Source organism: Rhinoraja longicauda, chromosome 11 (genome assembly GCF_053455715.1).
Source record: "Rhinoraja longicauda isolate Sanriku21f chromosome 11, sRhiLon1.1, whole genome shotgun sequence".
Lineage (NCBI taxonomy): Eukaryota > Metazoa > Chordata > Chondrichthyes > Rajiformes > Arhynchobatidae > Rhinoraja > Rhinoraja longicauda.
In genome coordinates, this window is record NC_135963.1 from 14732449 (window position 1) to 14760025 (window position 27577).

Genomic DNA, 27577 nt, shown 5'->3' on the forward strand with positions numbered 1-27577 from the left:
TTTTGGCCCTGCACAGTCCCTGGTGGAGGAATGGGTTTTGAGCTGTTCATGGCTGAGTGATCATCTCGTTCCACCAGATGAATCTGTGGAATGGGTCTTAATGAAGGTCTGGACCCACCCTGCACTGCAAACCCGCCTTGGTTTCCTGAGGATGTGTCTGTTCTTAGTTCATCTTGTGAACTCCTTCTGTTCTGAGTCCAACAGAAGCACCAACAGTGGAGATTCAGAAATGGCTTTTGAGTTGTGAAAGAAATGGGTTGCTGTACAATGAGGCTACTGTTTGTGGCGTGTACACACTTAGGCACCTTTGCCTTTATCTCAGGTGTGGAGAATTGGACATTTCTGCAGGAAGGTAAGCTGAATGTCAACTTGTTAAATGTTTGAATGCATAAGGCATCTGCAAAGGATTTGCATCTTGACGACAAACCACTGTAAAGTTCTGCCATAGAGTTTCCGTTAATAGACAATAGACAATAGACAATAGGTGCAGGAGTAGGCCACAAGAAAGAACTAAATTTGTAACTAGTCTTACTATCTCAGTTCAGTTCTGCTGTAAATCATTTAAAACTATTAGTGGTTCTCACATAGGTTATTTGCAGTGAAAACATCTGAAAAAAATACCTTAAACCATAGAATAGCTTTTAGACTGATATTCAAGCTGACAACAAAGACATTTAAAAAGATACATTTTATCAAGAGTTTATAATACTTCTATCTATTCTTAATAAAAATAGTTTGATGCTTCAAGGTGTAGTGCCAAATAAGACTCCTTTTGTCTTTAAAATGAGAAAATAATCAAGTTCCTTGTCCGTTGGATGAATTAGCTCCTGTGACAGGTGAATTATTCACAGTATCCTGGTCAACATTTAAACTTTGATCAAGATCAATTAAACAAACAGATTATCTGGTCTTTCACACATTCCACACTGTGTATAAAACGGGCAGCACATTTTCTAAATTATAACATTGAATCTGTTTAAACGTACTTAATTGGTGGTAAAATGAATTTGGATATCCTAAGGTCAGGACAAACACAATAGGCATAACTCTTAACTAACATGTCGACTAACAAAGGTTTACTTTAAATCATGTCAAACTGTACAGACCAATAATTGATTCATTGATACTTTATTATCACATGTGACAGGTCACAGAGAAATTCTTTGTTTTGCATATCATACACAAGGTATGCAAAGAGTCGCCATGTAGAGGGCGCCAGTTATAACGTGTTCAATGTGGTCCCAATGGTCCCTCTTTGTTTTCAAGGTACCATCCACCCCCCCCCCCTTCCCCTCAAACCCGGTCCCCTTTTGTTCTCAGTGGCGTAATAATTGTAACATCTTATGTCCATTAGTATATTTATTTTAAACAATTCTGAATATGTTTCAATAAGGATGAGAGGGGATCTTATCGAAACCTATAAGATTATTAAGGGGTTGGACATGTTAGAGGCAGAAACATGTTCCCAATGTTGGGGGAGTCCAGAACCAGGGGCCACAGTTTAAGAATAAGGGGTACGCCATTTAGAACTGAGATGAGGAAAAACCTTTTCAGTCAGAGAGTTGTGAATCTGTGGAATTCTCTGCTTCAGAAGGCAGTGGAGGCAAATTCTCTGAATGCATTCAAGAGAGAGCTAGATAGAGCTCTTAAGGATAGCGGGGTCAGGGGGTATAGGGAGAAGGCAGGAACGGGGTACTGATTGAGAATGATCAGCCATGATCACATTGAATGGCAGTGCTGGCTCGAAGGGCCGAATGGCCTCCTCCTGCACCTATTGTCTATTGTCTATTGTCTAATTACTAATGTCTCTTTTAATTTACATGAGGTTGATTCCCTTTGCAGGCAGACAAGAGTTATATCCTTAAATAATGTGGATAAGATAAATCCAGAACTTTTATCAGAAATATTGCATCAAAGGACATAAATAGAAAGTATGAACATCGTTTACAATAATCCACTAATTTGAGAATCGGAAATAGACTTTAATGGAGCTTCTTCTTTAGAACATTAATTTTCTCAATATCATATCATCATATCATATCATATATATACAGCCGGAAACAGGCCTTTTCGGCCCTCCAAGTCCGTGCCGCCCAGCGATCCCCATACATTAACACTATCCTACACCCACTAGGGACAATTTTTTACATTTACCCAGCGTCTTTGGAGTGTGGGAGGAAACCGAAGATCTCGGAGAAAACCCACGCAGGTCACGGGGAGAACGTACAAACTCCTTACAGTGCAGCACCCGTAGTCAGGATCGAACCTGAGTCTCCGGCGCTGCATTCGCTGTAAAGCAGCAACTCTACCGCTGCGCTACCGTGCCGCCTTGTGGTGCCTTGTGGCATTTTGTTACAAGTAAAACAAAGTAAAACAAAGAACCTATTCAAATGCAAACACAGGCCATTGTGTTCCCAAAGTTTTTCCTAATGGGGAAGAATGTTGAGTTTTCTACAATGTCGGCCAATCTTCTATCAAATGAAGAGAATGTTAGTGGGTTAGGTGCCCTAAGTATGCACCTCACTACATCTGGGCTGAATAATTGGGAACGGAGGGAGAATTGGTTTCATGGGGAAATTATAGGAAGAATTAAGGGAATTGCGAACTAGAGGACATAGGTTTATGGTGAGGGGTAACTTTTTTTACACAAAGGGTGGTGGGAGTATGGAACGAGCTGTCGGAGGAGTTAGTAGGGGCAGGCACTATTGCAACCATTAAGAAGCATTTAGATAGGTACATGAATAGGATAGGTTTGAAGGGATATGGGCCGAACACACGATGGTGGGACTAGTGTGGAATATGGCATGTTGGGCGGCGTGGGCAAGTTGTGCCGAAAGGCCTGTTTCCACGCTGTATGACTTTATGAATGAGATTGCCCTGTAAGCTAGTATAGATTCAATGACTGAAATGTCTCCTCCAATATGGCAATCATGCAGAAATTCAGTGAAAAAAAATCAGCTGGAATATAAAACTAGCAACTGATCTGATCTGGAGTTAAACACAAAGTGATGGATTAACTCACCAGGTCAGACACCATCTGTGTGTCTGAGGTATCTGGGTCGGCATGGACAAGTTGGGCTGAAGGGCCTGGGTTTTGTGCTGTGTGACTCTATGAATCACTGTCTATGACGCGATCACAACCCTTCAGATTTCCAAAAGGCAAATTAAGCTAAATCTGCCCCATAAAGAGGGGTGAGTCCCAATCCGTTGCCCTTTTCTTATTTCTATCAGCAGATAAGGTCTGGCATGGTGGCGCAGCGTTAGAGTTGCTGCCTTACAGCGCCAGAGACCCGGGTTCGATCCTGACTATGGATACTGTCAGTGCGGAGATTGTACGTTCTCCCCTTGACCGCACAGGTTTTCTCCGGATGCTCCAGTTTGCTCCCACACTCCAAAGACATACAGGTTTGTAGGTTAATTAGGTTATGAAAAACTGTAAATTGTCCCTGGTGTGTGTAGGATAGTGCTAGTGTCTGAGGATCGCTGGTCAAAGGGTCTGTTTCTGCGCTGTATCTCTGAACTAAACTAAAATCACTGTCCCATGTATTCGTCTGCTGATGTAACATTGTTATTTTATTTCAGATATTGTTATTTTAGATCATTTATGTGACAATATGAATGTATAATCTGTTTTATTGGTTACCTGCAGGCACTTCATCACCCCTGTCACAAGATGAAGAATTGAAATGTTTCACTCGGATGTTGGATGATCTGACCTGTTTCTGGGATGACAACGAGGAAACAAATTACACTTACAAGTTCTTCTTTAGCACTGAGTATATCATTACATTTATACGTAACTGTGCATGGTGTGGCCAGGGATGTCACTGTGGGAGGTTGCTGAGTGAATCATGGATTATATTAAGGGCACAGCTGACTGGTCCTTTCATGGGCAGCACGGTGACGCAGCTGGTAGAGCTGCTGCCTCACAGCACCAGAGACCCGGCTTCGCTCCTAACCTCGGGTGCTGTCTGTGTGGAGTTTGCATGTTCTCCCTCTGACCGTGCAGGTTTCCTGCAGGGGCTCCAGTTTACACCCATATCCCCCAAAAAGCGCGGATTTGTAGGTTAATTGGCTGCTGTAAATTGCACCATGTGTGTACATGAGAGCGTGGGATAACGTAGAACTTTTGTGTGAACGTGATCGGTGGTGGGCTGAAGGGCCTGTTTCTATGCTTTATCTCTAAACTACAATAGATTGGCCAGCTCCATTTGGCAGCCGGCACAGTTACAGTAGGATTCATACCACTGTATTGTGCTCTTTAATTTTCACAATATTTGTATTGATGATCGGTGGAATCTTGCTGGATCAGGTTTTGCTGGTTGATTATCCCTCGCTTTGGTTTCGGAGTAAAGAGTGTAATTGCAAAACTTCAGAGAAAATATCCAGCAATAACCATGTTTTGAACATAACAGGATAATTAAGAACTGGTGCAGCAGCCTTTCTTTAGAAACCTATCAGTCATACCTTTGAATGCAAGACTATTCTTTCGTTTCCATCATTCAAATGTTACATCACTATCATCGTCCGTCCTGAAAAGGGCGCAAGCTTCCGGCGACAATCAGTGGGAGCCATCACTTGTATAGTAAACGATGGTGGTAGCAGAATTAGCTCAGGACACTTCCAGTTTCCAGCCCCGCAACATGGACGCTTCTGCTATGGGGCCGCAAGAGTATTAAAAACGTGAGACTCTGATAGACCTGAAATAGAAAATCCTGACATAAAACACAAAAATATATGCTGGGGTATGAGGTGTATTGAACAGAACATCGCGGAGGGCAATTTGGATTTTGTTTCATAGTTTAAAATGATAGCATGTGAAATTAAGATACGTTTATTGTCATATACATGTATGGTGAGGTCCAGGTATAGAACGTCTTGCTTGGAGCAGCATCATAGGCATATAGATTCAGACAACACACAAAAACACACATTATACAGGACAGTGCAAAAAAGACTGCAAAAACAAGATATTAATGCAAAATAACAATCAGAAAAACGGTAGATCATTGATTCAGAGCAGATGATTCAGTGGAATTAGGCAAGGCATAAAACAGAATAGTGATCTGGTATCACTTGTTTTAAACTATTTCACAACCACAATAATCCCCACAGACTGATCCCCAAATGAGTTTGTTTTCTTGCGAGCATAAAGGAGCATTGTCTATAATGTTTCTATTTTAAAAGTGTCAAACATATGGAAATGTATCAGTGAATGCATACAGTTGGTCTCTTCTTTGAGGTGGAAGCGAGATTTTAATTCTGTAATCTGGTAAAATTCCCCCAAACGTCACTCTGATTCTTTTTTTTTCAGACAAATAATGCAGAAGCAATGTGACACAACCTCGTACAGGGTCGTCCAGAGTACAATGCGACACGTTTGTGCTATTCCGGTGGAGGATATTGTGCTCTTTCAACCACTTAACATTGAAGTGATTGAATCATTTTCCAACGTATCAAAAATCAGTCAATATGTATCAATCGAATCAGTAGGTGAGTGACACTTTATCCCATACGCATTTTTCACCCACATAGTTTGCATCTGAACTGGAAGTAGTGAATTGTCTTACCAACATATTGTCAATGGCGCAAATTGTAAACTTAAAAAATTATGCTTATTTCCTCTTTCCCAAGTTTATGATCTCTTTAGAGTCTCATAAAATTAGCCAAATGAATAGTCAATAGTGCTTTATTTGTCGCATAAACAACTGCACAGTGAAATTATCGTTGCATATATTACACATGTGGGCGCCGACAGTATTGGTGCCATTTTCCAAAATCCGATTGGCCCACGCGCTCAGAGAACTGGAGCAGTTTCCGTGAACCGACGTCCCTCTCCTCGCCTAGTCCGGCCATCCTTGTGTCCCAGGGGGCGCCTCCTGCAGCCTACCTGTAGGTGCTGGAGGCATTAGCCTGGTTCACCCCGCTTACGGTCCTTGCTCCTCGCATCCGACTTCTCCAGCTCCCTCCCGGTTGCGCCGTCCGGGGAGCCTCCGGGCGAGGTCCCACCAACCGCGAGATTTCGGGAGGGGGGGGGGGGAGTTCCTGGTCCCGCCGGAGACCGCGACGATCGAGCTGGGCCTACCGGGAGGGTCCTCCGAGGTCGTTCCGTTGAGGGAGAGTCAGACCTACGTCTCGGCTTGCTGCTTCAATGCGAGTCTGAAGTTGGGTCCTGGTCCAAAACGTCACCCATTCATGTCTTCTAGAGATGCCGGCTGGCCCGCTGATTTAGTCCAGCATTTTGTATCTTATTTTGTGTAGCCAAATGTAATCTTCCTTATCAGCCTTCCAAAACGTTGCTTTTCTCAGGGAAATTGTGTTGAGTTGAGTAACTTCCAATTGCTTCAGAAATTATCTTGATTCTCTTCATCCAGTTCTCCTGGATCCACCCTCCAACATCTCAGTGCATTTAAATGGCAATCCACACGAACTCCACATTGGCTGGGTCCCACCAAGAAATCCCGACATCAATGAATTTCTAATATACGAGATTAGCTACTGGAAGGACAAATACAGCCCTGCTTCAGCAAAGGTGAGGTGGATTCCACAATAAGGAGAACATTCACTTACGTATTATGGTGTGCAACGTGGCATCTGAAACAAAGGCCATGGCAGTGTTAGCAATCATGCCAAACAATTGTTGCAGCAGCGAGCTGTGAACTCCATGTTGCTTATTTTGGCTTTTTAGACTTTCCTGATTAGTACAGGTGTCAGAGGTTATGGGGAGAAGGCAGGAGAATAGGGTTAGGAGGGAGCGATAGATCAGTCTTGATTGAATGGCAGAGTAGATGATGGGCTGAATGGCCTAATTCTACTATTCCTTATGACCTTTTAGAGATTCAGTGCGGAAACAGGCCCTTCGGCCCACCGAATCCATGCCGACCAGTGATCACCCCGTAAGTTAGCACTATCCTACACAAGAGGGGCAATTTATAATTTTTAACCGTAGCCAATTAATCTACAAACCCATATGTCTTTCGAATGTGGGAGGAAACCGGAGCACCCGGACAAAGCCCACGCAGTCACAGGGGGAACTTACGCACTCCGTATAGATAAGTACCCGCAGTCAGAATAGAACCTGGGTCTCTGGATCTGTGAGGCTGCAACTCTACCACTGCACCACTGTGCCGCCTATGTAGGCTTTCATAAGATACAACCACCTGCCTTCTCCAGTATCACTTAAGTGGAAAAAATGGATGATACACTACGAAATAAAGCCGTTTAGCCCATCATGATTTTGCTGATCATTGGGCCATAAATCCTTAAAATTAGGATGTCAAAGTGATCGCAATTTCTTTCCATTGCCTTTTTCAAAGATAATCTCGCAACTGATGTTTATGGTAAATTTCTGGTCTTTCTGTTTTGTCCATCGGCTTTCCTCCTTGCTTAGAGTGCTGCTTAATCTTCATAACACAGTCATGTCCTGCATTGTTTTGTATGTGCATATGTGTATGGGTGTATGCATGTGTGTTATGTGTGTGTTTACATGTGTTTGTGCGTACTTGTGTGTGTTCATGGGTGTGTATGTGGGCGCAGGTGGGCAGGTGTAAAACTCACCGTGAATATCGTGGAAAACTCACCTTTTACTTCAACTGGATCTAATATGTCCAATTTACAGAGGTCCCTGTCTGAAGAAGGATTCAAAGGTTCAAAGGTCAGTTTATTGTCACGTTTACCAATTAAGGTACAGTGAAACTCGAATTGTCATACAGCCATACTAAAAAAAGCAACAAGACACATAAAAGTTAACATAAACATCCACCACAGTGGATTCCCCACATTCCTCACTGTGATGGAAGGAAATAATGTCTAAACTTCTTCCTCTTTATTCTCCTGCGGTTGGGGTAGTCGAACCATCGGCAGTCTGAGTGATCGAAGCCCCCGCGTCGGGGCGATCGAAGCTCCTGCATTGGGCCGATCGAAGCTCCCACGTTGGGGCGGTCGAAGCTCCTGCGGCTTGGAGCTCCCGAAGTCGGTCTCTAACCAGGGACCTCGAGCTCCACGATGTGAAGTCCACAGGCTCCCACGGTTGGAGCTCCAAAGTCGATCCCCGACAGGGATTGCGAGCTCCACGATAGTAAGTCCGAGGGCTCCCACGGTTGGAGCTCCTGAAGTCAGTCTCCGGCAGAGGCTGCCAGCGCCTCGATGTTAGGCCGCAGTGCAGATGGAGATACGATACAGAAAATAATTGCATCTCCGTCGAGGTAAGAGATTTAAAAAAGTTTCCCCCATCCCCCAGATAATACAAGCTAAAGAACCCTAAAACATACATTTAACACATACTAAAACCACAACAAAGAAGGAACGGACGAGACAGACTGTTGGCAAGCAAGCCATTGTTGGTGCCTCCTGGTGGATCAAAACGTCACCCATTCCTTCTCCCCAGAGATGCTGCCTGTCCTGCTGAGCAAAGATAATAGAGCAGGGCAAGGCAGACCACTCAACCCTAAAAACTATAGTATGTCATGGCGCCATTTTAGTAGGCAGAAACTTGCAGAAACATTTTAAAAGAAAAATAACAAAAATCTGTGAATTGATAGATGAGATATATTCTGCATTTTTATGGTATCATCACACATACTGTTCCCCAAACACTGATTACACTGCGAGAGGCATTGCAAACAGTGGGTTTTGCTTACTAAAATGGCGGGCGTTACGTTCCTTTGCGTACTACACTTCAGTATAGGTGATATTGAAGGAGTGGTTCATCTTGCTCCTCTTTGCTGCTGAGTTACTCCAGCTTTTTGTGTCATCTTGGTTCATTTTCTCAGTTGAAAAATGAAGTCTTATTTGACATCACTGCTTGAAGAACCCAACTCTTTTATCAAGAAAAGATTAAAGTATTATAAACTCTTGATAAAATGTATCTTTTTAAATATATTTTTTTGTGTGTGTGTGTGTGTGTCTGCTTGCATGAGTGTGCATGTTCAGGGGTGTGCACATGCGATTGTACAGTGTTTATGAGTGTATGTATGTACATATGCATGTGTGTGTGTGTTTAAGTGTGTATGGCGGAGAGGGTGGTTTATGGTGTATTCAGCGGGGCAGTCAATGGATCAGTTTCAGTCTTGTATTGGTCTAAGATGGAGCTTAGAGTAAAGGCTAAGCAAAATATGATATATTTGAAAATACAGGCACCTCGTGTTGAACGTGTGTTTGATTTATGCATTTTTGAAAATCCAATTGTTCCTTTAACACCAAAGTTTGATTTACGCGTTGTTATTTTCAGAATAACACGCTCAAATTTACTGCTGATAGTGGAGTCATATGAATGTTTAATTTACGCATTTTCAAATTGCAAGCCACTTTTCAAATACTTAACCCCCGCAAAAAAACGCAAGGTGCCTGTACATAGATTTTAAAATGCACCATTTAATTTCATGAAGTATTGGAGAATTCATAACAGTTCATCAAAGTTTTGGTGATTTCAACCAACTCCCTTAATTCACTTTATCATCCTGCAACAATGGTACTAGTGTTGTAAAACCCGATTCTTCTCCTCCTCCATCCCCTTAACAGACGGCACAGTGGTGCAGCGGTAGAGTTGCTGCCTTACACCCCAGGTTCAATCCTACAGGTGCAGTCTGTAAAAGGTTTTGTACATTCTCCCCGTGATCGCTTGGGCTATCTCTGGGTGCTCCAGTTTCCTCCTACATTCCAAAGACGTGAAGGTTTGCAGGTTAATTGATTTCCGTAAATTGCCGCTGTTGTGTAGGATGCGGAGTAGGGATAACCAAACTAGTGTTTGGGTGATCATTGGTCAGTGCGGACTCGGTGGACCGAAGGGCCTGTTTCCACGCTGTATCTCCAAACTAAACTAGACTGAACCTTTGCCCTGTGATGGAACAGAGCTTGATCCAAGTGGGTTGGGTTTAAAACCAAGTTATCACTTCCCCGGCGCCCGTTTAATAACAATTACATTTCTTCTTTCAGAGTGTGACTGTCAGTATCAAACAGCATCATGATCTTCGGGATCTAAAGGCTGGAATTAGGTACATGGTTCGCCTACGCACCAAACCTGATGGCATTTCATTTGATGGCTTCTGGAGTGCCTGGTCTGAAACAGCATCAGCTGTAACTCCCTTTTCCTCAGGTGATTTTAAACCAAATCACTGTCGACTGTTAACTCATTGTTACAACTCCAAACACAGTTTTGAAACTGAAGAACAGACTTGCTCATGAAAAGCTACAGTATTTCCAAGAAGGAACACTCACATATTATGTGACTAAAATAATGGCTTCCTGTTAGATATTAGCCTTCAGTGTAAAATGTAAATAATTTCAAGCTAACTTGTGAAAGTTACAAATGCTTTCTCCATACATCGTGCTATTTGTCTGGCTGGTGACTGGGAGTTTCTTTTCTCATTGCATACCAGATGAAATAAATCTTCGCTGTTCCAGCCCTGACCTCCAATTCATAACCTGCCAGTGGAAAGTGAACAAAACAGAGGCCGGCACTCATTATAGTCTCTACTATCAAACAAGGTAATTGTGATGATCAAACGCAAAACACTGATGATCCAGAGGTCTTGTTGGGGGATGGAGGAGAAGATTGTGGAATTGGGGGGAGGGGGGGAAGGATTTGAAAGGTTGGTGGGTGCAAGGTAGAAGAAGATTTGCTTGAGTAAAAAAATTATAGCCCAATACGACCATGAACAATCCAAACCGGACACAAGCCCAGGTATTTGTATTTTTTTCTTTACCTAACGTAACCTGAATAATTTGCAGAAGAGCAAAAAACAATGTGATGTGGCACAAAGATTGTGCCAAAGAGTCATACAGCATGGAAACAGGCCCTTTGATCCACCTTGCCCATGCCGACCATGATGTGCCATCTATACTAGGCCCAACCCGACCACGTTTGGCCCATGTCACTCTAAACCTCTCCTGTCCATGTACCTGTCCAAATGTCTTTTAAATATTGTTACAGTACATTATAACGTCATTACATGAATAAAGGACAAATACCATCCTACGAAGCCAATCATCCCAAACTGGGTGAGCCAGCCCAACATGTCATAACCTGACCACCTAACCGAACCTATCATATCCTGATCCACAAACCCAGGGTTGGGTAATTAGACAGCAGCTGGAATTCTGCAACATGTTTACCTTCATCTTGGCCACCATTCAATAAGATCATGGCTGATCTTTAGACTTTAGACTTTAGAGATACAGCGTGGAAACAGGCCCTTCGGCCCATCAAATCCGCACCAACCAGTAATCACTCCGTACTCTTGCACTGTCCTACACTCTAGGGACAATTTACAATTTTACAGAAGCCAATTAACCTACAAAACCTTTACGTCTTTGGAGTGTGGGAGGAAATGTGGGAGCACCCAGAAAAGGAGAATGTACAAACTCCTTACAGAGAGCATCAGTAATCAGGATCAAACTCAAGTCAATGGCTCTGTAAGGCAGCAACTCTACCGTTGTGCTACTGTGCCACCCTCTGATCTTGAGTTCAGCTCCACTTTCCTCCCACAACCTAATAAATCCTGACTTCCCTATAGAATGTCTAGCTTGGCCTTGAAGAACTGCTCGCAATACTCCAAATACGATCTGACCAGTGCCTTGTAAAGCATCAGCATTACATCCCTGCTGTTATATTCTAGTCCTCTCAAAATAAATGCTAATATTGCATTTGCCTTCCTTATGACCAATTCAACTTGCACAAGGGGCGGCTTGGTGGCGCAGCGGTAGAGTTGCTGCCTTACAGCGCTTGCAGCACCGGAGACCCAGGTTTGATCTCGACTATGGGTGCGGTCTGTACGGAGTTTGTATGTTCTCCGTGTGACCGTGTAGGTTTTCTCCAAGATCTTCGGTTTCCTCCCACCCTCCAAAGACGTGTGTGTCTGTAGACGTATGTAAGTTAATTGGCCATAATCCATACGTATGTAGACGTATGTCAGTTAATTGCCGTGGTGTATGTGTAAATTATCCCTAGTGTGGGTAGGATAGTGTTAATGTGCGGGGATCGTTGGTCAGAGCGGACTCGGTGGGCTGAAGGGCCTGTTTCCACGCTGTATCTCTAAAACAAAAACAAAAAACACAATGGCAACTAAAAGGACGACCATTATATATCAGAATGCCATGAAAAAGACTGAGAAGAATATCAAGGGTGTATTAGAGAAATGGTTATGCAAACTCTGTATCCTTCCACCTAGATAATGGGCTTTATTTCCATTTCCTAATGTACATGTCCAATTATCAATTAATTACTTGTATTTGTAACAATTTGGGACGTTTCCTATGTTACATTTGTGCAAATTCACAAATTAAATGAGAGAATGATGCCGACCAGAAGAGTGGTCGCACTCACTGACTTTCTCAAAGATTCAATTTACAGGAATTAATTTAGCCAATTATTTATTTTTCTGACAGGCAGGTGCAGTGGAAGATATGCAGTAACCAAAGAAACACAATTACCGGCGTTGATATCACCTACCATTGTACAATTGCAACATCAGAAGTTAATAAGACTGTTGTTATAATCAACGCATCCTATCCTCATCACATACAGACATTTTATAAAAAACCCTTCAGGACTGAAAATATTGGTAAGTGAGAGAGGATTAGTTACCCTGGATACATTGCTCTATGTAGACACACCTGTCTACACAACACATGATTACAATCATTCTGTGATGTCTCTGTTGTTAGAAACTTCTCACCCCCTGCCAGAAAACATGTACGCCAATGAAATGGAGTAAGCTTGGTTCTGGAACACACCCAATGCTTTTTAAACAAAAATAAAGAGTTTTTCAGACTCATTTCAGATGCTGCCTGACCCACCGAGATACTCCAGCAGTTTGTTTTTTCACTTGTAGTACCTTTCATGACCGTAGGACATTCTGAAGCTCTTTGCAGTCCATTTACTCTATAAAGTGATGTTCCTGTGATGTTCCTGTGTGCAAACTGATTACTACAGTTCCTACTCTATAACAGGAACTGTAGTAATCAGTTTGCACACAGGAAAATCACCTTAGAGTTCACCTTAGGCTTTAGTGATACTGCGTGGAAACAGGCCCTTCGACCCACTGAATCCGCGCCTTACATTAGCACTATCCTACACATGAAGGACAATTTACAGGTCAATCAACCTACAAGCGTGCATGCCTTTGGAGTGCAGGGGGAAACTGGAGCACCCGGAGAATACCCAGGCGGTCACAGGGAGAATGTATAAACTCTGTACAGACAGCATCCGAGGTCAAAATTGATCCCGTGATCTCTGGCAGCATCTCTACCGCTGTGCCACCCCTTATGTATTCACATATTTTGCAATTCACTTATTGCTTCTTGATAAAAGCTTCCTTCTCTGGCAATACAGTAAAACCCAAATATATCCTGTTCCTTTACTTCAGTCCGTCCTGATCCCCCGAGAATTATGAAGATTGATATCAGCACCACCGGTGGGAAACTACGTCTCTTTTGGGAACCACCAATTAAGAAGTTGCAGAATCAAATGGTTTATCAGATTAGATACTCCGAGGAAAATGGCACAGGCTGGAAGGTGAGTGGATCATTTGCCAGGTAACATTTCACTTCCCTCACCTGTGTTTAATGGGCTGTTAGTCATAGAGTCGTGCATCGTGGAAACAGGACCTTCAGTCCAATTCATCCATGCTGAGCAAGATGCCCCATCTATGCCAGTCCCATTGATCATTAACAGGATCAATGTAGGATTACTAGATTTAGTTTCTTTTCGTTTAGTTTAGAGATACAATGCAGAAACAGGCCCTTCGGCACACCGAGTCCGCGCTGACCAGCGATCCCCACAAAAACAAAAATCTAAAATCTAAACTAACGCTATCCTACACTGGGGCCAATTTACAATTTTTACCGAAACCAAACTCCTTACAGACAGCACTCATATTCAGGATCGAACCCGGGTCTCTGGCGCTGTAAGGCATCAACTCTACCGTTGCGCCACCGTGCCGCCCTTGACAATAGCAAATAGTCCAGTGGCACTTTAAGAGAACAGGCATCCAAGCAGTAAGTTTCATCACTTTGTATTCCCGCGTATTCTGAAAACTGGGATGCTGGAGGGCCCAATCTCAAAATAAAATGTGGGAATAGATTATTTTAAGTCCCATGAAAGTAGTGCCTGAAGCCCTTGCAATTTTGGCAATATCTATTGGACACTGGAGAGCATGGTGCTAAAAACTGATTTAGGTTCACTGGGATATGGGCCAAGTGGGCAGGTGGGACTAGTGTAGATGGGACATCTTGGTCGACATCTTGGTTGGAACATTGGGCCAGAGGGCCACTTTCCGCTGTATGATTCTATGACTCTCTGAATTGGGGGACTTAAGTTGTAGTTCCATCTCAAACCTGAGGAATGTGCTGATGAACACTGAGTTTCCAGCACTGACCCGTTCAGTTTCCAACACTGCAGTTAATCAGTCATTTTGAAGAAAAGTTCCGACCAGAAACGTCGTAGGCCCTTTTCCCTCTACAGATGCTGCCTGACTCACTGAGATCCTGTAGCTTTTTCTATTTTGCTCAAGATTCTAAAAACTGCAGTCTTCAGTGTCTCCACAATGGTAAATAGGATGTAAGATCCTTGCCCCACCTTGCTACAGTAACGACAAGACAAATATTTTGAAAAGGAGAAAGGAACAAACCAAAAGATATCTGTTAAAAAAAAGAACATGCTTGAAATGCTCAGCAAGACAAGCAGCATTTGTGGAAAGAAAATAAATTTACCATTGAACTTTCATCACGACTGAAGTAAGTAAGAAGTAGAACAAGTTTTAAGTTGCACAGAATGTGCCGAAGGTCAGGTAGAACAAAGAGGCCCTTGAGAATACAGAGCAGGAGCAGCTGAGGTACTCAAACCGTGATGGGCCTGACTGAGAGACAGAGGTGTAAAACGTTAGACTTTAGAGATACAGTGCGGAAACAAGCCCTCCGGCCCATGAGTCCACGCCGACCAGCGATCACCACCACTATTCTACATTCTAGGGACAATTTATAATTTTACAAAAGCCAATTAACCTACAAACCTGTATGTCTTTGGGATGTGGGAGGAAACTGGAGCACCCGGAGAAAACCCACAGGGTCACAGAGAGAATGTACAAACAAGGTACAGACAGCACCTGTCGTCAGGATCAAACCTGGATCTCTGGACCCTTAAGGTAGCAACTATACAACCACTGTGCCGCCTTACTTTTCTGGAGGAAAAGTAGAACAAATTAAATCTGAATTACACTTCAAGGAGAGTGTTAAAAAATTAATGTGGAAATGTAAGATACAAGATTGGAATGGCTGATTATCCAAAAATGTTGAATTCCATGTTGAGCACTAATGGCTGTCCATGGCTAATTACAAGTTCCTTGAGTTTATGCTAAGTTTTGGGTAAATGTGTGCGAGGCCACAGATAAGGAGGTCAGAATGGCAATGGGATGGAAAATTGAACTGACAAGCAACTGGAAGGTCAGTGAATTGAGTAATAATGAGAGGGAGTGTCATCAAGATAGTGTACCATTTTGTGAACTCAAGAAACTGCAGATGCTGGTTTATTGTAAAAGACACCAAGTGCTGGAGTAACTCAGTGGGTCAGGCAGCATCTCTGGAGAACATAGATATCTAGGTTAGGGAGGCACAGTGGCGCAGCGGTAGAATTGCTGCCTTGCAGCACCAGAGACCCGGGTTTGGTCCTGACTAAGGGTGCTGTCTGCACGGAGTTTGTACGTTCTCCTTGTGACCATGTGGGATTTCTCCGGGTGCTCTGGTTTCCTCCAACACTCCAAAGACGTGCGGGTTTGTAGGTTAATTGTAAATTGTTCCTAATGTGTAGGATAGATCTAGTGTGCGGTGATCGTTGGTCAGCGTGGACTTCTGGGGTGAAGGGCCTGTTTCCATGCTGTATCTCTCAACTAAACTAAACTAAAACAAAAACAAGGTCTGAAGAAGGGTCCCGATCTGAAACGTCGCCTATCCATATTCTCCAGAGATGCTGGCAGCCCTCAGAGTTACTCCAGCGCTTTGTGTATTTTTTAGTGTTTTTTTTTGTACCATATCAGTGGATCATTCTCAACCTCATGATCAACATAGGCAGTGAAACTAAAGACCAGCTTGGACCATGCGCAAAATTTCATGATATTCTTTTCCAGACACTACATATCCAAAAGCCATTGCACAGCGAGCTGTTAGACCTACCCCATGGCAAAACATATTATATGCAACTCAGAGCCAAACCCAATGGACTCATTTACAGAGGATACTGGAGCAGTTGGTCGGACATTTTCACCGCAACCATTCCAGGCTCGATTGGTAAGTGTGACTGTTGTTCATTACGGTATTGCTGGCATTGTTGTTGACTCTGTTGGGCTGGATGGTCCTGAACCTAAACCCCCACCAGGACTCAGGTTCTAACGTAAGGGGCATTCTGTAAGCATTTCTCTTTAATGCTACTTAAATGATATGTCTTTCTTCAGGTTCAAGTAGTTGAAAGTTTGTTACCCAGGCAACAAAACCACAGAGATAAGTACAATCCTACAATAAATTAATCTAATCCAATTTCTTGCGAACCCAGGTGACCTGACTCTATCCCGAAGGTGTTTGACATCTGTCCCTATCATGAGTGAATGCATTACGAGAATGTTGCCAGGACTTGAGGGCCTGAGCTATAAGGAGCGGTTGAGCAGGCTAGAACTTTATTCCTTGGAGCGCGGGAGGATGAGGTGTGATCTTCTAGAGGTGTATAAGATCATAAGAGAATAAGATAGGGTAAATGCACAGTCTTTTATCCAGAGTAGGGGAATCAACCGGAGGATATAAGTTTAAGGAGAGGGGGTAAAAGATTTAATAGGAACCTCAGGGCAACTTTTTTGCACAAAGGGTGGAAGGTATATGGAATGGGCAACCAGAGGAGGTAGTTGGGGCAGGTACACTGCATACACTGTTTAAGAAACATAAGGACAGGTACATGGATAGTCAATAGTCAATATAGTCAATAGTCGTTTATTTGTCACATACACATAAATGTGCAGTGAAATGAAACATTACCCGCAGTTCAACAATAAGACCAATAAGAATAATCAATAAAAATGCAATAACACATACAATCATAAACTAACACCAAACAAAAAGAAACATCCATCACAGTGAGTCTCCTCCAGTCACCTCCTCACTGTGATGGATGGCCAGAATGTATTTTCTCTTCCCCTGCCATCTTCTCCCGCGGTCAGGCTGTTGGAAGGAAAGGTTTGAAGAGATATGGGCCAAATGCAGGCCGGTGGGACTAGTGTAGATGGGGCATGTTGGTTGGAGTGGGCAAATTGGGACGAAGGTCTGTTTCCACACTGTATGACTCCATGACACTATGAGTGCTTTTGTACACACACCGTGTTAAAGTGAACCTATATATTCACACCTATTCTAGCTTGGCAAGGTCTCAGGAAGTGAATTCCAATGATATTTGACTCAAAGTTACAAATATATTGGTCAACAACTATAAAAAGAGGCATATTTTCACGTCTCATGAGGAAAAGATTGTTCAGAGCTGTGATTCAGTCAAAGGCTCTTGAACTTTTAAAATCTCTTTGAAAGGGACTTTAAAAGACTATTGAGAATGGATGAATAAGTTAATAAATGTAAATAAAAACATTTAAAATACCCCCCAAAAGTTGCAAAAACATTAAAAGAAGATAACACACAGACTTACTTATCATTTTCCATAGAGTTAGTGACTTCCATTCTAGTGACTGAGTTGCTGTTCATACTGCTCCATTGTCTGGTATGAAGCTAGCTGAGATCTGGATGCAATGTGCACTCCCCTCTCTCTCCAGTATGTTAGTGCCCCACTGCTCGGTTCAGTGGTCGAACAGGAGCTCATGTGCATTGATATTGTGTGGGTCTGCAGCATTTCGGCCAAGCTTTCAGGAAAGTTCAGTGTGTGCTGAGGCCTAGACAGTTGATAGCAAAGGATCACAACATGGAGATGATAATCTGCCTCTCCTCATACTGAAGATAAATCACCAGAATATCAGCACATTGTGGATAGTGAGTGTCACTAAATGCACTGATTGGTAGATCATGTCAATTAATCAAGCAACCAGCAACATCGGCCACACGTGACAGCATACCACTTTTAACTGTGCACATGCTGTTATATGAATTAATTACGTGCGGGTTTGTAGGTTAATTTGCCTCAGTATATTGTCCCAAGTGTGTAGGGAGTGGGAGTGGAAGAGAATGTGAGAAAACATAGAATTAGTATGAATGGGTGATTGATGGTCGGCATAGACTCGGTGGGCCAAAGGATCTATTTCCATGCTGTATCTCTAAACTGAACTAAGCTAATCAGAGCGAGTTTGTGGCCCCCAGCTAACAATAGACCATTCTCAACAGTAGACAGATGGAGAGGGTTCCTGTTGGCATATCCACAGGTTACATTAATAAACCTCTGCACAGGATTTTGAAAAGATTTTCCAACCTGTAGCTAAAGCAACTATGTTACCACGTTCAACCCATCAGAGCAAGTAGATCATATCCCTTTACTTTGTTATTCAAAGGAATGCCGACTTTAAATTAAACCCTCAAGCTAACACAGCAGTGATTAGCTAATTTGTTCTATCTACCTTCGCTATCTCTCGTTTCCCTCTCCCCTGACTCTCAGTTTGAAGAAGGGTCTCGACCCAAAACATCACCTGTTCCTTTTCTCCAGATACTGCCTGACCTGCTGAGTTACTCCAGTCTCCATCTTCAGAGATTAGCTAACCAACTGAATCAGGGTGGCATGCAAGGAATGTTAAAGATACCACAGCAATGCAGCTGAACACTCTGCCAGTGTCAAGTGGAACATACTTTCCTCCACCAAGTACACTCAAAAACAAATTACTTATCTGTCCTGTTTTTGCTGTTTCTGATATTTTGAGCCTGGAAAAGTTTCAGCATATCTTAGTGAATAGTATTGAGTTGAGTTTGTTGTCACACGTACCGGAGTGGAAAACTTTTGTTGAGGGTTAACCAGTCAGTGGAAAGACAATGCATGATTACAATCGAGCCATCCCCAGTGTACAAATACATGGTGGTAAGAAATGCTGCTGTTGGAGTAGAGATATAAAAGAGTGGAGCGATTGTAATGTGTGATCGCAGATCAACTTCTGGGACAGGCACGCAAAGAGTCGCCTGGCTTTGGGCGCCATCTTAGATCCTTTTCACTGTATTTCAAAATATTTTTTTTGTATGAAGCTCTGTTTTGCATCAGGTTCTGTACGAATGCAAATAAGCTCTGTCTAATATAACACTCTTTCTCTGACAGGTCCAATGGCAGTCACTCTTGTTGTTGGTGTGGCACTTCTGTTGGCAATCGCACTTTTCGTGTCCCATCTCATCTTTCCAAATATCTACAGGTATCTGTCAAGACATTTTCATGCAAATCTTAATCAGCCTCTCCATAACGTGGTTATGTTCTGCATGCATAGAAGATGGATAAAACAATGGCATATTGGATAGAGCGGATGTGGAGAGGATGTTTCCACTAGTGGGAGAATCTAGGACTAGAGGTCATAGCTTCTGAATTAAAGGATGTTCTTTTAGGGAGGAGATGAGAAGAAATTTCTTTAGTCAGAGGGTGGTGAATCTGTGAACTTCTTTGCCACAGAAGGCTGTGGAGGCCGTCAGTGGATATTTTTAAGGAGGAGATAGATAGATACTTGATTAGTACAGGTGTCAGTTATGAGGAGAAGGCAGGAGAATGGGGTTAGGAGAGATAGAACAGCCCTGATTGAATGGCGGAGTAGGCTTGATGGGCTGAATGGCCTAATTCTACTCCTATTCCTTACGACCTTATGACCTGATATTTGATTAGAGTAGAGATCTGAGAGATACAGCATGGAAACAGGTCCTTCACCCACCAAGTTCATGCGGGCCAGCGATCCCCATTACACCAGCACACATTACACACTGGGGACAATTTACAATTTTTACAGAAACTAATTAACCTACAAACCTGTATGTCTTCGGAGTGTGGGAGGAAATTGGAGCACCCGGAGAAAGTACATGTGGTCAAGGGGAGAATGTACAAACTCTGTACAGAAATTACCTGTAGTCAGGATCGAATCTGGGTCTTTGGTGCTATAAGGCGGCAACTCTACCGCTGCACCACCGTGCCAACCCCATGTTGCAAACTGTAAATGGTGAATGAGTCAATGCATTCAACGCTACGCAATTTGATAAATCGTATTAATCAATCCCTAATCTGGGCAATTAACTCAATAAAATTAAACTGGAAAAGTCAGATTTGAAAATGCAGTTAAGAATGAAATGAGTAATCTTTCCAAATACACAGGACAAGAAATCCAAAGTGCCAAATGTCAATTTGCTCCCGGTGATAATGGGAGGCTTATGCACTCACCTATGCTCCTCCAATGTTGAGAAAGGCTAGGCAGACACGTCATTGGGGTTATCAAGTGGGCACCTACTTTCATCGACGTTTCGCTGATTGGACCCACGACGTCTCCAGTAGGCTCAGCAGTGCATTCTGGTGTCCCAGAACCACCCCCCTCTGCATCTGCCTAGCCGGCTTATTTGGGAGACCAGGTGGGGTCTTTCCTCTTCAGCCAGAGCCACTGGCTACTCCGCTCTGCCACCTGTGATGTTTCCTTGATAGCCTGGCGTAGGGCTTGTCCGCTGATGCCCAGGTCCTTCATCAGTCTTACGGTAGATGTTGCCACAAATCCTCGACATCCAACTTCTACCGGGCAGATCTTTGCTCTCCAGCCCCGCTGTTCTGCCTCCGCTGCAAGGTCTGTGTAGCGCAGTTTCTTTCTTTCAAAGGCTTCCTGCACAGCATCCTCCCAAGGGACTGTGAGCTCCACAAAATACACCATGCGCTGAGAGTTGGACCAGAGGACAAGATCAGGCCTCAAGTTGGTGATGGCTATCTCTGGTGGAACTGTAAGCCGTTGGTCCACATCCACCAGCATCTGCCAGTCCCGGGCTGCCTCCAGCTGTCCAAACCTTGTCCTTGGTGGAATTTTCCGTTGCTTTTGTTCCCCCTCCCGAACAAAGGCAATTGGCATAACTGGGTTGGTTGTTCTGGGCGGCAGAGCATTGTTGGTTGTTCTCCTGCTTTCCAGAGTCGCTGCCAGGCATTTGAGCACTTGATTATGTCTCCAGGTGTGAGATGAGTAATGAAGTGTGCAAGACAGGGTTTTGCAAATCACCGCACTGAAAAGTAACCTAGACCATGATTGTATCTGACTGAGAAGGATCCCGACCCAAAACGTCGCCTATCCGTGTCCTTCAGAGATGCTGTCTGACCTGCTGAGTTACTCCACCACTTTGTATCTTTCTTTGAGAGATGTTCTTGTAACTTTCAAAAAATGTTACAGCTTTGAGTAATGTAACAAAAAGAATGTCAGAATGGAGCCGAGTCCTATTCAGGAATCTTAGGATCAGGCAAGTGTCATAACGATCAGAAAGCAATCATTCCTGGGTCTGTTATTTAAACACCATTTAAAACACATTTGGAAAGGCTCATAGATGGGATGGGTTTAGAGGGATAAACACCAGGCACGAGCAAATGGGACTAGCTTGGATGTGGCAAGATGGTCGGCATGGACCAGTTGATGCCCGTTTCTGTGCTGTATCACTCAATGACTTGATAATCACAATCACAATCATACTTTATTTTGCAACATATACGAGGAATGTCATTTGCCATACAGTCATCATAACAATAAAAAGCAACAGGCCACACAAAATACATTTTAACTTGAACATCCACCACAGTGACTCCTCCACATTCCTCACTGTGATGGAAGGCAAAAAAAAATTAAATCTCTCCCTTCTTTGTCCTCTATCGGTCAGGGGCCTCTAACCTTCCGTTGACGGGACAATCTTGACTCCCGTAGCCGACGGCAAGTCTTCCGCGTCGGGGCGATCAAGCTCCTGCATCGGGGAGGGGGGGGGGATTTCAGCTCCTCCGCCCCGGACGATCTACCCCGGGTCGTGGCTTGTCGAACGTCGTGCGGCTTGGAGCTCCCGACCGGTCTCAACCCGAGACTGCGAGCTCCTTGATGTTAAAGTCCGCACGCCGCATTGAAGCGTCGGTCCAGGCAAGGAATCGCACACTCAGATCTTAAGTCCACGGCCCCACGGTGGAGCTCAAAGTCAGTCTCAGGCAAGGCCTCCAGCTCCATGATGTTAGGCCACAGAGCGATCGGAGATACGATCCGGAAAACATTCGCATCTCCGGCAAGGTAAGAGATTGAAAAAAAGTTTCCCCTGACCCACTCCCCCACCCCCCACATAAAACAAACCAGAGAACATTTACACAAGCTTTTAAAACTTACCAAAAATAACAAAAATGTTTGAAAAGGACAGACAGACTATAGGCAAGGCAGCCATCGTGCAGCGCCCTCTGGTGTCAGTATAATTTATGCTGAGTGGATGCTGTTGTATCTTTAACCATAAAAATGCTAACATTTTTTCATGATTGTGACTTTAATTTCCAGTAATATAAAGAAAATACTGTGGCCACAGATTCCAAACCTGGAAAGGCTCCTGGAAGGATATCTCACTGATTTCCAGAAGTACCCCCAAGTAAGATGGTAACTTAGTAATATTAACAATTGAGACACATCAAACTCACTTTTGAGCTTGGAAGAAAGATATTTGGTAACGTGGTACAATTTACACTTACATTTTCAATGCATGGACAAAGATGAATTATTAGAGAAGATGTGACGTGGTTTCCCTCTTTTAAAACAAAAAGCGTGCTATTGTATTGCAAGAGGATTTATTTGTTGCAACTAAATACGATTACTTTGGATAAATAAATTACACTGACAGAGTGGCAGAACTGACAATGGAAAAGCCACATGGTCCAACTGATAAACACCATAGAATTTGTGTTGAAATAGCAGAGGTTCTGAACATAGGGTAGTGAACAAGGCATTTAATATAGTTGGTTTAAATATAGTTGGTTAAATTTTGGGAAAAAAACAGTAACCCCCACAATTAAAATGTGGATTACGGAAATGACCGAGACCTTGCATTTGGAAAAAATAAGGTTTGCCTTAATTGACAAACCAGATCTATTTTTTAAAATATGGTCTCCATTTATTGAATTTTTAAAAAAGTAAATGGGTTTGTCACAAATCTAAAATTTAAAACTAAAGTTAAAACTTGAGTTTAGGGTTGGATGTACAACTATACTCATTAACTCCCGGATCTATCCCCATAATCTTTATATTTGTAATTCTCTTTTTTCTTTGCTTTCTCTCTATTAGTTTATAGTCTTTTTTTTCAGTCTCTTTTCATCTTTATTTTTCCTTTAAAAATTTAAGCTATGTAAGAATTCTATAACCAGTTTGCCGTTTATTATTATTTGTACATATGCTTTAAAAAATTAAAAAATTTTAAAAAAAAATAATAAAAGGGTGAGGCATTGAGTACAAGAGTTAGGACTTCATGATGCCATTGTACGAAACACTGGTTAGAATGCACTTAAGAGTATTGTGTACAGTGCAGTACTAGTCACAGCACCACAGGAGGGATATGATGGCAATAGAGGCAATGCAGAAGAGATTCACCAAGGTGTTGCCTGGAATGGAGGGCTGCATTTATAAAGAGAGATTAAATAGGCTGCATTTATAAAGAGAGAATAAATAGGCTGGGTTTTTTCTCATGTAGAAGGTTGAAGACTGACCTTAAAAGGTGTACAAAATTATCAGGGATGCACGTGGGATAGATATCTTTTTCTCAGGGTAGGGTTGTCAAGAGGGCACAAGTTTAAGGTGAGAGGGGAGAAATTTACAGGGGATCTGGGTAATACCTATTTTTTCCACACAGAAGGTTGTGAATATTAGGAACAAGCTACCAGTGGAGGTAGTGAAACCAGATATTATTATGTGGTTAAAAAAACCTTTGGGCAGGTATTTGTAGAGGAACGGAATCAATTATTGTGTTCATCTTCGTTTCAAGTATTTTGTTCAGTTTTGGTCACCTTGTTACAGGAAAGATATTGTTAAGCTGGAAAGGGTTCAGAAGATTTATGAGGATGTCGCCAGGACTCGAGGGCCTGAGCTATCATTTATTTCAAGAATACAAAAACAACGATTTAATGCTGAAGTTCTAAAAGGTGCTGGTCAGGCCGCATTTGGAGTATTGTGAGCAACTTTGGGCACTATATCTGAGGAAGGATGGAATGGAATTCTTTACTTTATTGTCACATGTGACAAGGCACAGTGAAATTCTTTGCTTGCATACCCAAGGTATGCAAATAGTTGTCACAGAAACGACACTGAAAATGGTACAAAATATCCTCACTGGACCCTCCTTTGTTCTCTGCCCCCACCCCCACCCTCCTCCCGGCAGTCCCCCAGGGCAGGTCCCCATTCTTCACTGTTCCTCCCCGTCCCTCATGGCGATCCCCCCATGCCTGGCCCTCCATTGTTCTTCCCCCTCCTCCCCTCAAGGTGGTTCCCCCGCGCCCTCATCGACCGCTGACTGCGGGTCGACCCGCAAGGCTCCCACCAACCCGCGAGGTTTCGAGGATGTGCTGGCTCTGGAGAGGGTCCACAGGAGGTTTACAAGAATGTTCCCTGGAATTAATGGGAATTATGAAGAGCATTTGATGGCACTGGGCTTGTACTCGTTGGAGTTTAGAAGGATGAGGGCGGACCTCATTAAAACTTACCGAATGGTCATAGAATGGATGTGGAGAGATTGTTCCCATTAGTGGGAGATTCTAGGACTAGAGGTCAGATCCTGAAGGGAATTTGTTTTACACAAAGGTTGGTGGGTATATGGAACGGGCTGCCAGAGGAGGTAGTTGAGGCAGGTACTATCACAACATTTTAAAAACATTTGTACAGATACATGGATAGGAAGGTTTTGGAGGAAGATGGACCAAATGCAGCTAGGTGGGATAACTGTGCAGATGTGGCATACTGGTTGGCCTGGGGAAGTTGGGCCAAAGGGCCTGTTTCCACGCTGAATAACCCTGTGCCTAAGTGGGCCAAAGAGTGGCAAATGGAGTTTAATTCAGGGAAGTGTGATGTGTTGTATGTTGGGAAGTCAAACCAGTGCAGAACCTTTACAATGAACGGTAGGGCTTTGGGAACTTTTGTAGAGGAGAGGGATCTAGGAGTACATGCATAGTTCCCTAAAGGTGGTATCGCAGGTAGATAGGGTGGTGAAGAAGGCACATAGGCCTTCATCAGTCAGGGAATTGACTATAGGAGGTTGGATATTATGTTATTGTTGCACAAGATGTTGCTAAGGCCACACTTGGAGAAATGTGTTCCTTTTTAGTCACTCCACTATTGGGATGATATCATTGACTGAAAAGAGAGCAGAGAAAATTTATGAGGATGTTGCCAGAACTCGCGGTCCTGAGCCAAAGGGAGAGGCTGAGTAGGCTAGGACATTATTCCTTGGAGGCTGAGGGGTGATCTTACAGAGATGCATAAAATCATGAAGGTAACAGAAAAGGGTGAATGTTCCCAAGGAAGGGGAATCAAGAGCAGAGTGCATTGGTTTACAGTGAGAAGGCAAAGATTGAATAGGAACCCGAGGGGCAACTTTTTCACAAAAAGTGTAGTGCGAGTATGCAAAGAATTGCCAGAAGAAATACTTGAGGCAGATACAATAGCATCATTGGAAACACATTTGAACAGGTGCTTGGATAGAAGAATATGGATTTGAGCAATATAGGGCAAATGCAGGTAAATGGGATCAGCTTAGATGGGACATCATGGTTGGCATGGACTAATTGGGCGAAAGGGGTCTGTTGCCATGCAGTATGACCCTTTAACAAGTTCAATTGATTCAATGTGTGGAAAATCTACAGGGAAATCACACTAATGAAAAATTCTAATCTTGTAATATTCCCAGCCTTCGCAACCCACCTTTGACAAACCTGTTGATGATGAGCCCCTCCCTTCGATTGTGGAAATCATATCCGAAAGGATTGGGAATGATGGCAAGAAGTTCGTGGAAAAGCAAGAGGACACTTGCCCGAACCGTCGCTCCAGTGAATCCTCCATCACCAAGCTGCCGGGAGGGGAATCGGACGGTGAAGCTGAAGGATCCAACCATAGCAATCAGAACTATATACTTTTGGATCTGCAAGACTCAGCGTCTCTTCCTCAAGAAGACACAAGTTTTCACAAGGACAAAACCAGTTCACTGCCGGACTCTCAGTCACAAAGGTGCTCTCCTGCTCCCGACACAAAGAGTCCAAAAGGACAAGTCAGCTGGAATAAGCAGCTCTCTTCATTACAACCAGTCAATGCCACCGGCCTCAAGCAAATTCACCCAGCACAATTGGTCAGCTACGATGAGGTGCTCCAGCTCTTGGCTCGCTTGCATTTCCCAGTGCCGTTTGATTATCGATCAATGAATGCTACAGACATTTCAAATCATTCGTACCTCCTGCTTTCCGATTTGGAACCAAATATATTCACCCGACAGTATCCTCTGATCAAGGACTAAACATATCCAGACTGGTATACAGTAGCAGGAAAGCAATATAATGAAGCATCGGTGGTGAAAAACGTTGGAAAACGCACATTTCTCTTTGTTTTCTTTCTTGTGTTCTTCTTCTTTCATATGTCAACAATTGGTGCTTCAGAGTACCGTAGTTGACGCTTTGCTGCAAATGTTGCCAGTTCCGTAGAACTACCCAGGGTGGACGACAAGGACGTAAAGCAGCTCCCACCCCCCTTGTTTTCTGTTTCATTAGAATTCCCATTTTGTTCCCACAAGGTTGTATCAAGCACTGCTCATTTACAGGTGTCACTAGGTGTCAGGATCCATTTTTCACTAAAACAGTATTCACAATGGCAGTTCAGCAATCTGGGCAAGAAGTACCAATGTAACAATTATGAATGATTTTAGTTCCATGATTAATATTTTTGTAACACATTATTTCACTGATGTACATTATAAACTGCAGTGATTCAGTAATTACGGTATTGTTATTGTGTAGCTGTGTGATGAACTGATTTGAAGCAATATTAATCATGTAGATATTATTCTGTCTTCTATGCTGGAATTATTTTGAAAAAAAAGAGAATGTAAATTTCTGTGAGTGTTTTGCCTCGGGCTCTATATTATGCCAGTATGGAATTTCTCAATTGAATAAAGCAGTAACAAATAATCTATCTTTGCATGCAGTATTTAATCTGGTGTGACCTAAGCAAATAAACATTACTTATTAGAAGGGGGAAATTTAATGGAGAGATGAAGGGCAGGTTCTTTACACAGAGAGTGGTTGGGGGCCTGGAAGGCATTACCATGGGTGGTGATGGAGGCAGATATAATAGTGACGTTTAAGAGGCTTTTGGATAGGCATATGGAAATACAGGCAAATAGAGGGATATGGATCATGTACAGGCAGATGAGATCAGTTTAACTTGACATTATGTTTGGCACATACACTGTGAGGAAACAGGCCCTTCGGCCCAACTTTCCCACACCGGCCAACATGTCCCAGCTACACTAGTCCCACCTGCCTGCGTTTGGTCCATATCCCTCCAAACTTGTCCTGTCCATGTACATGTCTAACTGTTTCTTAAACATTGGGATAGTCCCAGACTCAACTACCTCCCTTGGC

At 43.1% G+C, this 27577-nt stretch overlaps 1 protein-coding gene across 1 annotated transcript; it reads left to right on the forward strand.

Annotated features, from left to right (window-relative positions):
* Positions 1-252: 252 nt before the first annotated feature.
* Positions 253-26765, forward strand: mpl (MPL proto-oncogene, thrombopoietin receptor). The gene is made up of 12 exons (XM_078407924.1): positions 253-352; positions 3650-3776; positions 5315-5493; positions 6375-6532; positions 9934-10093; positions 10377-10485; positions 12385-12560; positions 13365-13513; positions 16119-16278; positions 19271-19361; positions 22470-22557; positions 25855-26765. Exons 1-12 carry the CDS (start codon positions 253-255, stop codon positions 26452-26454), a joined length of 2097 nt encoding a protein of 698 aa, XP_078264050.1. The 3' UTR covers positions 26455-26765.
* Positions 26766-27577: the final 812 nt, after the last annotated feature.